General features: G+C 36.7%; 2 protein-coding genes across 4 annotated transcripts; both read left to right on the forward strand.

The window, feature by feature from the left end:
- Positions 1-927: 927 nt before the first annotated feature.
- On the forward strand, positions 928-8,169 carry LOC113710426 (uncharacterized). 3 transcript variants are annotated; one of them, XM_072064757.1, is made up of 7 exons: positions 928-1,223; positions 1,922-2,566; positions 4,217-4,981; positions 5,686-5,744; positions 5,823-6,166; positions 6,290-6,573; positions 6,730-8,169. In XM_072064757.1, the coding sequence occupies exons 2-7, from the start codon at positions 1,928-1,930 to the stop codon at positions 7,990-7,992; spliced, it is 3,354 nt and encodes a 1,117-aa protein (XP_071920858.1). In that variant the 5' UTR covers positions 928-1,223; positions 1,922-1,927; the 3' UTR covers positions 7,993-8,169. The 3 variants fall into 3 exon arrangements, with proteins under 3 accessions (XP_071920858.1, XP_071920860.1, XP_071920859.1); XM_072064759.1 differs by having other exon boundaries at positions 5,826-6,166; XM_072064758.1 differs by lacking the exon at positions 928-1,223 and adding an exon at positions 1,273-1,307.
- Positions 8,170-9,149: 980 nt separating this feature from the next.
- LOC113710431 (protein RESISTANCE TO PHYTOPHTHORA 1, chloroplastic-like) lies at positions 9,150-11,777 on the forward strand. Its single transcript, XM_072064763.1, has 4 exons — positions 9,150-9,594; positions 10,411-10,621; positions 11,116-11,285; positions 11,359-11,777. Exons 1-4 carry the CDS (start codon positions 9,241-9,243, stop codon positions 11,389-11,391), a joined length of 768 nt encoding a protein of 255 aa, XP_071920864.1. The 5' UTR covers positions 9,150-9,240; the 3' UTR covers positions 11,392-11,777.
- The last annotated feature ends 1,714 nt before the right edge of the window (positions 11,778-13,491 follow it).

The following is a 13,491-nucleotide window of genomic DNA, read 5'->3' on the forward strand; positions in this document are numbered from 1 at the left end:
AAAATAAGAAATATGTTCCTGAACAATGTAAAATTTTTTTTTATTGAAAACAGCAATTCAAAAAAGGCCTAATGTATGTGCATTAGAATGCAAAGATTGCAAATAGATATTTATTTGAATTGGTATACAAAAGTGTTTATGTAATATATCAACATGATATGCAATTTTATGGAAGTGATTCCCAAACTAAATTATCATCCCATAACATCAAAAATTATATGAGCCATATGTGGAATTATGAAATACATTCAAGAAGGTCAATGTAACTCGCATAATATTTAATTATTAATTTTAAAAGAAAAAAGGGAAAAACACAAAGGAAAAATGCATGCTTTTTCTTCACATTCTTCAAGAGACTATGTAGTTGTAGAAAATTGAAAAATATGATAAGGAGCATCTTTCTTACTCATATTATTTACTAATTCATATCCCATTATTCATGCTATTACATCACTTTACCTTTTTCTTTTGAAAACAAAATACTTTGGCTTTATTTATGTTACCATTACTTTTTCATGAGTACTTCTTTTTCAAAATACTTATTAGTGGAGTACTTTGGCTTTATTTTATGAGTCAATCAAGTGTTTTAATTTCAATAAAATATTTTACGCTTTCTTTTAGTAGAAAAGCGAAACTCTTGACGTTTGTGCATTAGAATTCAAACTTGCAAATAAATATTTGTTTGAATTGGTATATACAAGTTGTTTATGTAATATATGTCAATATGATATGCAATATATGGAAGTAACACTCAAACTAAATTATCACGCTATAATATCAAAAATTATATGGGCGATGTATGGAATTTGAGAAACATTAAAGGAGGTCAATGTAACTCACACAATATTCAATTAGTATTAATTTTAAAAGAATAAAAGAAAAAAAGAAAAACATAAAGGAAAAACGTATGCTTTTTCTGTCCCTCTCTCATCACTTTTTAGTCTTACCATACCACGTTACCGCTGTGCTCTCCATTCAAAGCAGTAAATTCTGTCTCCCATCTTTCTTCTCTGTCCTTTTCTCTCATTCAAAACAAGCCAAAAAGCACAACACCCACACACTGCTACTGGTAGTAGTAGTTGGATATACTGTGGATTGACTGTTAGTAGGTGGAGCTAACAGCTAGCAGTATTTGTTCTGTTCCTTCAGTTTTTTTTTTTTTTTTTTTTTTCATTTCTTCGAACAGCCAAAGATGTCATTTTTATGCCTCTGAAAGACTTAAGGTAAGTCTTTTTGCTTATTCTTGAGCTTCTTTTTCTCGTGGGTTCTTAAGTGCGGTCTTGTTTATGTAAATTGCTGCCCTGAAAGTATGAATTATGACTTGACTGCTGTTTTCTTCTTGATCATGACCACTGTAAATTTTGTTGCTTTTTTCTTGTTAACCATGCTATTATCTTGTGGTTTTCTCTTTCATACTGGTGTTATGGTTAAATTGTGCCCTTATTGTTTATAAAACGATAAAATGGTGCTGTAGAATTGGTAAAGATTCTTGCTTGCTTTTGTTATTGGTCTGCATTAATGGTTAGCAATATGCCAGGTATAAATCAGACATGGTATATGAAATTTCTTCTGCGGATTTTCTATTTTTCCTTTTCCTTTGGTATTGGGCTTTGGTGCAAGGCTATCTTTGTTGAGGGATATTCTAAATACTTCTCAGTTGGGCTTTAATCATGTTGTATGATGATCAAGAAATGGCATAGTGGCTTTTCCTTTAGTCAGATGGGACAGTTTTGTGTGTGGTTGCATTCTTTGTACTGGGTATCGTAACAAATTAGGATTTTTAGATGCATAAGGAGGACTTTGAGGTGCAAAAAAGTTTGTGGGTTAAGATATTGTGAGTGCATTTCCGTGAATTTGTTATCTGCAGCTTCTAATTGTTGTGATGCAATTTCATATGAAAAGGACTTGTTTATGATTGTAGTGATGCATGATGACTGGAGGCAAAGTCATTTTAACATACAAGCGTCAGAGGACACCGCATTGGATTGCATACAAGCGTAAGAAGCCTCCATCAAGGAAGGATTTTTCTTGGAATAACGAGAGTCCTGATACATCAGCAAGGTGCCCCAGTTGTAATGGCTCAACTACGACTGAAAAGAAAGGGGAATCAAATGAAAGCAATAAATCAGAATGCCCAAGTTATAATGCCTCAACTACAGCAAAAGAGCATGAGGAATCAACTCAAGGCAATAATTCAGAATGCCCAAGTAATGATCCCTCCATTAAGGCAGAAAAGCTAGAGGAGTCTACTGACGGCAATATAATAGAATGCCCAAGTACTGATGTCCCAACTACAGCACAAAAGCAAGAAGAAACAAGTGAAGGCAATAGATCAGGATGCCCAAGGAATGATGCCCTGACTATGGCAGAAACGCAAGAGGAATCAACTGAAGGCAATGGTTCAGAATGCCCTAGTAATGATGCCCCAAATACAGCAGAAAAGGAAGAGGAATCAACTGAAGACAATGAATCAGAATTCCCGAGGACTGATTCCCCACCTACTGCAGAAAATCAACAGGAATCAACTGAAGACAATAGATCAGAGTGTCCTGCCAGAAATGATGGGGTGAAATATTATCTTCAATTATTTAAATTTTTACTCTTTTTTCATGTTGTATGTCCATGTTGTGGTTGTGGGAATTGCTCTGGTAGAGTAAGATGTTTTTGGTTTCGATGTTAGTTTGAGATTTTTTTTGGGGTTGCAGCAAAACTATTATTGCTTGTTCATGCAATGCAATCAGAAGATTGGTCTTGTATGCTTGTTTCACTGATATACTTAAATTTTCCAGCATAAAATGCTGCAGTATTGCTATGTGCCATGCTTAGTTTGCCCTCTTAACTTTCCCTCAGGTGGGAAAAGATAGCTATGTAGCTACTTTTTGGTTATAATTACTTTGTATGGTTTGATGGTAAGCCAAAGTTTGCATATTGACATAACTTCACTAGCAATGGGATGTGGACCATGTTAAGCAACTTTGTTAGTCCAAAATTTTGCAGCTGAGTAGATAAGAGTTTCGCTGTTTGGTTTTTTGTTTCCTTTCCAAAGTGCTCTGCATTTTTTGAATGATGAATGCCCACGCTTTCTACCTTTGATCACATGATGGTGAAAAGTACGTCTTTTGTTAAACTTTCAGTATGCAGTTATTGTCTTCACCACTCAATGAGAAGAAAGTATGAAACTGTTTGAGATAGTGAAAGTGGGAGAGGTTGTTGAGAACCAGTCTTCTATGAAGCTAGTTTGAAACGTTGGGTCCTAACTTCTGCTTCTGCCGTGTGAGGGATTGAACTCTGAACTGTTTGCATGTAATTTGGTTGGCCTTTTTTTTTTTTTTTATCTGTGTGTACATGGAGATTCAATTTCACAAGATTGAAGGTGTTAGTAGTGAGGATTCTTTGTCTTCTTTGTTATTGGTCTTACAGTGGTTGGTCTTCAGCACATTATATTAGGTAAAAACCGGCTTGCCAACTGTAGAGAAAGGTGACTGTTCACAAGAGTTGCGGAGCAATCTCATTTACCATTTTCACCTTATCACTTCCCTTGGCTTAAACCCCTTAGGAAAAAGATAGGAATAGCTGAATTCATCTTTAGAAAATAAAGGAATATTTTCTTTTTTCTTTTTTTTCTTTTCTTCTATACGTTCTGCAATAGGGAAGATAATAATGTATTAAACTGCGCAATATAGTGATCAAGCAGCACTCTGAGTTTTTGATGGGAAGGTGGAGATATGGGGAAATTGGGAATTTGGTAGTTGTTAGAACCTATCAAGGATTCTGTACGCATAAAGGAGGACACTAATCAATGTGAAGGGTAGTTTTTTAAATAGGGCCAGGTGTCCTTTGTCCCAGAACTTACTAACCTCAAATAAGTTCGATTTGTAAAATGCTTACAAACATGTCATATTGACAACCAAGAATTACGTGAACAGACAAACAGAAACTAATGCTTAATTGGGAACCTGGGACTAAAGCTGAACTCTTCATCATCTTTAATGGAGTTCACTTGACATCAAGCTGATTTCCCTAGTTTGGCTCGTTACTCTAACATTGGTCTTCTTGTATATTTCCTGATCTGAGTGTCGCTTGGGCTTCCATTTCCTGGATGCTGTAGAAATGCATCTTATCCTTTCATGTCTTTTCTATTTGGCAATAGACATAAATATGCAGAATTTGTGCTGGCAAGAGAAATGTTCAACTGATATTTTATTACCATTTGCAGTTTTATCTCTTGAAGCATGCTTCTGAAGGAAAAAGGCAGTACTCTGGTTACATCAAACGGCAAAATTTCTGTGTATCTGCTGAAAAGGCAAGCATAGAAGAGGATAAAAACCTGCTTGTACACGATATGAGACAGTTGGACGCTGATTCTCATGCAGTATTGGAGGCGAGTCCGAGAGAAGGCATCTTTCAGAATGCTTCTGGCGACCAACTCTCTGCAGATTTACATACTCCTGGAAAGTCAGCTAGTATCAAAGAAGCCTCATATTCAGTTGTTAAATCTATCTCTATACGTCGCAATAGACCTACCATGAAATGTTCCATTCCTTCTTCTGCAAATTGCAATTCTGGAAGTGAAACACATCAGTTCAGCTTGAAATCATCGGTTGAAAAAGATTATGCTGGTGGCTACAAGATTGCCAGTGAATTGGACAAATTTAATCTGAAAGAAACTTGTTTGCCTGTTGAAGATAAACCCGGTAGCTTGAGTGCCTCTGGAACCTTGCAAAGCAAATTGAGCTCTCCACTAATTACTTTTTATCGAAGATGCAAGCGGAAAAAAGATGTGGATGGGCTACATACGCAAAACACCTTGGGAGTTGCAGAGGATTGTTCATTGGAATTTACAGGGTCAAAGTCTGCAGGCTTTGCATCTGTTGGGGAAGCAACGCCTCCTGAAAGTGGTTCAAAACATATTTTAGTGAATACGAACCCATCGGAGGAGAATCTTAACAGGAGGGTTGCCTTTGATGCAAATCATGAAAAAGTACGTTATCACTTTTGAAGTAGCTGTTCTTTTTTCCCCCCCTCTCTCTTTACACAAGATGATGCTCACTTGCAAAATTTGGAGCCTCTACGGTGGTAATCTTGTGTGGAGTCAAGTAAGCAACTTGACAGGCTATTCTTGAAAATAGTTATTTTTTCTAGAAAGTGAAGACAGGTATTTTGCATTAACAAATGGAACCGAAAGTGATTTTGTATTTAGGTGATTGTGGTAATAGTATGCATTTCCTATTAAGATTTTATTCAGCCAGGAATTCAGTTCCACATTAGAGGAATCTAACGGAGAGTTTGGTTCTGAGTCATTATTCGATTTCTTAGATAGTGTAAATGATATGTTGGAAGCATGAATGTTTTAAATTAAGTCCTCTGGTAAAGATGGAAGGAACATGTGATTTCTATTCACACTTCACAACTTCTTATCGGCTCATATTTAGCAACATGACACCAAAATATCTGTAACATTTGTTTTAAAGATGTTCTGACAATGTGTTGCAGTCATACGGTCTGGGGTAGTCTTAATTTGCTGTAGCTGAACTTTCCTGTTATTGTGAATTTTGTTGCTTTCATTGATTCATCGTGGTAACTCTATGGGGAAAGGGAGAATAAAGAGGCTAGTAGTCGATTGATTCTGCTCAATGGTACATATGCTTTCTTGTTGAGTTCAATAAGTTTGCTGGTCTTCAACAGATGGCAAGCAGAGAAGTTGAAGAATCATATACCTCTAGATTATCTCCTGAAAATGCGAAGTAAGCTTCAAACTGTCGTAGAAATGTTTCTACTCTACCAAGTAGTCATGTGAATTCATCCTCTTGTATGTTATTTAGCAGCTTCGAGCAAGCAGATGACAAGCTGGAAAATACACAGGACAACCAGTCTACATTGGAAGTATTTCCTCAGAATTCTGTTGGGGTTGACTTCCTAGAAGGTCGTATAGGTTGTTCAGGAAACTTATCAAATGATTCGGCTGATGACCTTTCTTGCAAACCAGTGTCAAAATACTGTAAAAATACTGTAGCTCAGGAATCTCTAAGACTCAGTTGTCAAGATACTGTAGCTCATGAATCTTTAAGATTGTCCTATGATGACCTGAGCACCGTAAGAAAAACCAATGAGATTCCTCGTGGCCAACATGCTGCAGTATCACTGGACTTATCTGTACCTCTTCCTGGTGAGGATTTCTAAATCATGTTTGAGGTGGATTAGTTTTATTTAATTCTTTACCTGCTTCTGCTATGTCTATCGTTTCAGTTGGTGTTTGCTAAAACTCAACTTTAACATCATGTTATTATAGATTCTCATGGTACAGAGGAGTGTGGTACAGCATCTATCCATGAAGAACAGCCACTCTGTGGTTTGCTGAACTCACAAAGTGGAAGTCATACTATGCTTATTAAAGATGAGTCTCCAGGAAACAAACGCTTGGAGTTGCTCTGTGAGAGAGTTGGGGAAAAACATCCACTTCACCAGGCACAGTTACCAGAAGATGGTTTCCTTTCTGAGGAAGCTGTTGGTCACAATTATAATAATGTAGCAAATTCTTCTCCAGTATTTGGACTGAAAAACAACTGCCTACAGGTTGGTGGGATTATTGAGTTTCAAGAACCAGTTATTAGATAAAACATCTATTACATGATTTTGTTGTCATACGTTAAAAATTGTTAGTCATTTCCTTTTCAGTAGGCGAAATAGAGTTTGGTGCTTAAAAATAGGCAATCTGGTATCTTTTTTCAGCTATTTCCAGAGGATAGATCTGATGATATGTTCCAATCAAAGAAGACGCATAAATATGTTACAGCTTGTGCTGATTCTGAAGAAAGGACTGTTGGTCTGACGGAGAGCAGGAGCCAGACGAGACTTTCGGCAACAAAATCTTCACTCTTTCTTGGTTTATTTCTGCCCATGGAACTGATAAATGATGGTCATGATCACAGTTCCACCTCATCTCAGCGGCCTAATATTGGCATTCAATCAAAAGAATTTGCTCAAGATACAGTGCCTGAATTTCCACATCAGACATCATCCTATAGAAGACACAAGATGGTGCTAGATAATATTGTCAGTAGAGCAAGAATGCCGAAGCGAAAGAGAGGCAGCTGTCTAGAATCGTATGATTCTCCAAGAATGTGGTCAGAGGAAGAGCTAGATTCTCTTTGGGTTGGCATCAGGAGGTATGGAAGAGGAAATTGGGATGTCATGTTAAGGGATCCGAGGCTGCACTTTTGTCCATGGAGGACTCCCAAGGAACTTGCTGCGCAGTGGGAAGAGGAACAATCTAAGCTTTTCAATACCATGCCTACTGCCAGAGGGAGACATTCGAGAACACCCAATATTTTCCAAGACAGTGTGGATAGCTTTTGGCATTCCAAGACTGGAAAAGAAAATTTGGTGGATGATGTTCAACTTTCACTTGGAGATGTATATTCCCAGCCAAATGGCAGTGTCCAGAAAAGACCACTCTTTAATTATTTCAATGTGCAAACTAATGCACCTTGGCAACTTCAAAAAGCTGCAACAAACACGAGGACAATGTATTCCTGCAGGGAAAACCGCAGGAGAGCTATGCTTCAAAACAATGCAATGCTGGATGTCGAATGTTCTTTTGGTGCCAATCAGTCAACTTGTATGGCTATCGGGGGAAATTTGCCTCACTGGCTCAGAGAAGTAGTCTCAATCCCTTTGAGATCTCCTCAGACGGTTCTGCCATCAGATAACTCATCTGTAGGTTCTGTTGAAAGGCAGTGGGTAAAGAAACCTTTTCTTGATGCCAAAGGAATTCATCATGAGCCAAGTTATCGAATAAGCAACAAGCGCACCGTTGCAGAAAGAGTCGAGCAACAAGCAGGAGCTGGAGCTCATAATGGCAACTTCCCATTTGTGTTAGAACATAATCAAGCTGAAGTGCAGAATCCTGGTATCAAACAGGACCTGATCATCATTGACAGTGATACGTCTTCAGAGGAGACTATTTCTGATGATCATAACGCCAAGGTTTAGCTGCAGATTTAGTTTTTAGTAGATTCATGATAAAAGTTAAGAAGATCGATGCTGGTCTGTACTCATCTGTAGGGTTGAGGAAGGATTCTGTAGTTTTCTTAAGCTAAAAATTCTTTGATTATTATTCAATGTAGTTCTAAGTAAATAAAATCTTTGGTAGAGCAGCCATTAACAAAAGAGCAGTGGTTCTCTTTTTTTTTTTTTTTTTTGGGTAGGAAGCTAGAGCAATGGTTCTTTATGTCCCAGGCAGTTCCTTGATAAGCTTGCTTTTTGGAAATTTAGACAGCCCCATCGAGCGTTGGGTGGACTCCCTTTTTGTTTTGTCCTTCTCAATTTGAAGGGGGGAAGATTTTCACTTAAAAACCAGATTAGAAAAAGTCAGTCGGACTACATCTTTCTTGGCTTAATTATCAGCCAACAGGTGAGTACTGAATAGACAATAATTCACTAGGCTAGTAGTTAAGGGTCTTTGTTTATTATCTTAGGCCGTGTTTGATAATTCAATTCAGCGTTTAAACTTAATAAATTCATATCTTAACATGTTTGGATGCATTTGATAATTAAAAATTAAATATCTGAATTAATTAAGTAGTACTGAATTTTTTAGGCAAAACTTGCTCGAAAAAATTATTGATAAACTATTCATTTATCACTAAATATGATATACACTCAAATATATTCTATTTAATATTTAACAATTCAATAATTTCATGGATTCAGAATTTAGATTTTAGATTTCAAATTTCAATTTTATCAAACCCACCTTTATTAGTTTAATTATCACCCTCCCTACCCTTTCGCATTTTGCCTTTTTCTTTTTTTAAAGAAAAATGTAAAAGGTAAAATGACAAAAAAAATTATCACTTGATTAATGTCTCTATCAACTGCGTTGAATTTTTGGGTTTTACAACAAAGGTTTACCAAAAAAAAAAAAAAAAAAAAAGAGAAAATGAGAGGAGAGCATACTTATAATCCTTTTTAGAGGTTTTTTTTTTCAAATACCCTTTTTAGATGGTTAAGTAAACTTCACTTAAATGCAGGTGTTTGAAAATTTTTTAGAGGGTCAATAATAGTGATTTGCAGAAATGCGAATTACTTCATCATACGTCGTCGTAGTGGCGCCCCATGGCTCAACCGCAAAATCATGGCTGGAGTTCGTTAGTTAGCAGTTAGCACTAAGTGATATCTCACTCTGATATTCACATTCAAGTTAGCCTTAGCAAAATCATCAACAAAAGAAGGAAAAAAATGAGCAGCTTATCATTATCAACGTCTCTTTGTCACTGTAACTATATAAATTGTCAAGATTTAAAGCCTCGCTTAATCTCTGCATCATTCTTGAGAAACCAGGGTTGGATTAGTTCGCATCAGCTTCCATCCAAAAGATTCAGCCTGCATTCAACCGGTAGTTCAAATGGGCCGTCGGATACAAAGATAGCACTCAAGGAGGAGGAGTCTTCTTCTTCTTCTTCTTCTTCCCAAGAAGAAGAGAGAGTAGTGCAAGAATTCAATGGAAAAGAAGTAGCCCAGTTGCCAGAAAAGGAAGGGGAAAGAAACAGTTCAAGCACTGGTGCTCCTCTACTCGATAAGGACCTTAAAAAGGTGAGTCTTTCTCAAAATGGTTTCTCTTGATTTGAATTATTACTGGCAATTCCCAGTTCATATATTTGTTTCTTTTCTTGGATGCATTAAGATTTAGTTTAGGTGTGAATCAAATGTTTTAGACAGGACTATTAAACCTGGGCTTCTGTAAATTGTAATAGCTGGATTAACAGGTTTCTCACTTTCTCATCTGGTCTGTGAGACAGATGAGCCCTTAAGTGGTTATCAGTAATGGGGCGATTTTGTTTAGGAGAAAAGTTATCCTAATTTCAATGTTTTTATCCACACTTCTTATACATAGCAGTCTATATTTATCTCTTCCTAAAAGTTGTAGACTAATCCTACAATTTCCAAAAGGAATTAACAACTCCTGCTAATTAGCTTGGAGGATTTCCATGAACTGTTGATAACAATCTTGCACAAGGAAATATTATACTTGGTTCTTTAGCACCTACCAGGCCTGTAGCGTTCAGATATCAGGAAGTCAATAGCTACTCTATGCTGGCATGATGAGAATGATGGTTGTGTTGTTTTAAATTTTGATGCATTCTGCTTGTTGTTATTCACTTGTGCGACTGTGTCAACTATTCTTTAGAGTCTGGAATGAAAATATGCACCTAATGTTTATATAGTCCCCTGAGCAATACTAGCCACTTGATTGTCTGGTGGCATAAAAGTTATTTCTGTTGAAGTTAATATTACTGCTTTTCAGCTTCAATAAGTTTTATATTTTCATCTACTCTTCTTTTCTGCATATCTTACTATAACTTTTAGGAAAGATAGAAATTTTATACGATGATCGACTTTTTTGGAAAGGTTGTCCAAAAGACTGCAGCAACTTTTGCACCTAGGGCTTCTGTTGCTACCAAAAATCCTGCTGTACCTGGAACCATTCTATATACTGTTTTTGAGGTGCAAGGTTATGTCTCAATGTTGCTAGGAGGAGCTCTGTCTTTTAATCTGATATTCCCCTCTAATGAGCCAGACATATGGAGACTAATGGGGATGTGGTCCATCTGGATGTTCAGTAAGCAATACTCATTCCAATAACAATAATTTTTTTAAAATAGAAATGTATTACACGATAGATTGTTTCTTTCTTTTTTGATGCTTAATGATAAAAGTTTCCTTATATGGTGCTTAGTTATCTAAATTGCATTGCTGGTCAGAGAGGGACATTCCAAAGACTTCAGTCATATGCAATGTTATGCTTCTTACTTCTTGTTCATTTCCATTTTTCCGGCTGACTGTGTAATAATCTTCAAGCAGCTTATCTATTGTATGGGAAAAGTATTTGGAAGATGTATTAATTTTAGGACTAGCCATATTATGGCAGAAGGTTACTAATTAATGGAGGTAACCATCAGTTTATATGTGTTTGTAAAGAAAAAGAGGAAAATAAAAGATGTACCATGCTTGTGATCAGACATGATAAGCTCCTAGATGGGAGATATTCCAGCTTTATAAGAGTGACCAGTTTTGGCTACTTCTGTTAAAGAGGTCAATTTCATGCTTTTGCAGCTATTCCTTCCCTCCGGGCACGAGACTGCTCAAAAAATGAGAAAGAAGCCCTCAATTATCTCTTTCTGCTAATCCCGCTCTTGAATGTTTTAATCCCATTCTTCTGGAAATCATTTGCAGTTGTTTGGTCTGCCGATACCATAGCCTTCTTTGGGATGTATGCATGGAAGGTACTTGTTTCTTAAACTTTGCCATCTCTAATAGGTTTCATTTTCTTCTTGTGTAAATATATAATTTGTGCAGATGGGGTTGCTTCAAAAAGCAGAGATGGAGTAACATGAAGTGGCTTCTTTGGTTTTGATTGGTTAGCTCGTTGCCTAGATGTATCTCAAGTATTACAGCTAATGGTTCAGACCAGTTCAGATATCATAAGCCTTAATGATAGCAAATGAAGGAACCACTTTATATTTTATAAAGTGTATCTACAAGTTTTGCATTATTTGGACAAAATGAAGTTGACTGCTACCTTAACTCCTTAAGAAGGCTACATTGTAAAACAAGTGTGGTTGGTGTACAGATATTTTAGTTGTGTATCATATGTCTTTATTTTTAGTTGAACATAATAACTTTCTGACTTTCTCTCAGGATGGTGACTGATACAAATGGTTCTAGAGATGTAAAGCGGCTATTTAATTTTCTAAATGAATTTTTTATTAACATCATTGCCATTGAATATTTAAGTAAATGAAGGACAAGTTTTCAGCTATAAGGTAGCCAGACATGGATCTGCAAGAATGCTTATCTTACCTAGATTGAGGAGGAATAAACCAATTTGAGATTTTTACCACTTTTTATGACATCTGTAAAAGGGAATGCTGGAGCAAATTACATAATAGCTTCATTGAACTTGATTGTGTGTGATGATTAGTTTGTTGAAAGAACCTAGGCATGAAAGATGGAAAGCAGTTGTGGAGGAGTAAAGTGGCCCAACATCTTGCTAACTTATTCTTCAATGCCTTTGGGAGAATGATTAGGGACTTAGTTTCTTAACAAGCTCCTTTAGTTGGAATGATCTCATTGTTCAGTATCCAAATCTTTTAAGGCTGTAAAGAGATGCAACATTTGCACTATGGAAAGTAATATGCCACCTTTTTTAGTACTTAGACCAGAAAGGAAGAAAGAAGTTTACATTAAGAATTATTTGACAACGCTGAAGCCACCGCTTGAATATCCAGGTGCAACTTGAAGATTACAGTGTAGACAATTAAACCAAAGAAATATATTGGAATAGACTTACAATTTAGAAGACAGACATTGTTGCATTTTTGTTGAGAGTAGATCAGAAGATGCTGGTCATTACTGCTAGCCTAATAGCTCAACGGTCAAGCATATAGTTTTTTGACATCAGCCTCTCTATCATCTTCCTTGATCAAAATGAATTCGATTTTTTCAGCTCTCCAGGAATTTTTAAGCTCTAAAGTAAAGGAAGCACTTTCACTTCATCCCACTGTGCCTTCACATTGTATATAGACTACTTCATCTCACTTAGCAGCTGACAGTTTGCATATACCTCCAGAAGGTTCGATACATGCTTTCATTTGATTTTCGATGGGTTCATCCAGTTTGAGATGGTGCAAAAAACTAATCCTCAGCTGCACAGCTGTGGGTAGGTCATCAAAGGAGCTGCAGGATTCTGACATTTGCACATAAAAGAAGTTCTTTTGATAGAAGAGTCTCAGCTAAATATTGTCAAAGCCCTACAAATCCTTGTCAACTTAGGAACCGAATGAAATATTAAGTTCTTGTGCTATTTGGAAATTCATTTTCCAAATAAAGTACAGATTCACAGCTTCCAGGACCCGCCCTCCTTTCTCATTCTTGGCCTTCCGCTATCAAATGTCAATTGTTCCTGTTTTAGAACCATCTTCAGATTTCTTTTCTGAGTTGAATGTTCTTAAATTTTTGGTCCTTCTTATGCACTGTAAAATTCGGTAACAGATGCCAAAATCTCTATTTGCAGATGTGTAGGATTCATCTAACCTGAGAACAATTGTATTTAAGCGCAAGTTTTATTGCGAATCTTCCCACCTTGAGAGTGTCAGTTCTTGGTTTGCAGATACTAGGGACTAGGGAGAGAAAACCTTCACATAAGATGACTAATCTAGCCATAACATATAAGAGACCGAAAATTTCTTTTCAATGGTTGTCATCTTGCAAATGAATAAAGATGGACCTCAGCTGTGATCTTGCACGCATGTTTAGACCCAAAAATCCAACGTCCGACACCAAATCAGGGGTCTCCCCGAACCTTTCTACTTCACCCGCCTTCATGTGCCAAAAGAAGGAAAGTAGCATGTCAAAGTTGTTATGGAGGCTGAATTCATCTGAGAGTTTCAGTTTTTGACTAAGCAATTTGACAGCAGGTTCCTAAAACTA

The sequence above is a fragment of the Coffea arabica genome, chromosome 9c, assembly GCF_036785885.1.
Source record: "Coffea arabica cultivar ET-39 chromosome 9c, Coffea Arabica ET-39 HiFi, whole genome shotgun sequence".
Classification (NCBI taxonomy): domain Eukaryota; kingdom Viridiplantae; phylum Streptophyta; class Magnoliopsida; order Gentianales; family Rubiaceae; genus Coffea; species Coffea arabica.

Coding starts and splice junctions, on each gene's coding strand:
- LOC113710426 (XM_072064757.1), top strand. CDS start 1,928: ATGATGACTGGAGGCAAAGTCATTTTAACATACAAGCGTCAGAGGACA. Junction 4,982..5,685: donor TTGATGCAAATCATGAAAAA/GTACGTTATCAC, acceptor GGTCTTCAACAG/ATGGCAAGCAGAGAAGTTGA. Junction 6,574..6,729: donor TGAAAAACAACTGCCTACAG/GTTGGTGGGATT, acceptor ATCTTTTTTCAG/CTATTTCCAGAGGATAGATC.
- LOC113710431 (XM_072064763.1), top strand. CDS start 9,241: ATGAGCAGCTTATCATTATCAACGTCTCTTTGTCACTGTAACTATATA. Junction 9,595..10,410: donor TCGATAAGGACCTTAAAAAG/GTGAGTCTTTCT, acceptor TTTTTTGGAAAG/GTTGTCCAAAAGACTGCAGC. Junction 11,286..11,358: donor TTGGGATGTATGCATGGAAG/GTACTTGTTTCT, acceptor TAATTTGTGCAG/ATGGGGTTGCTTCAAAAAGC.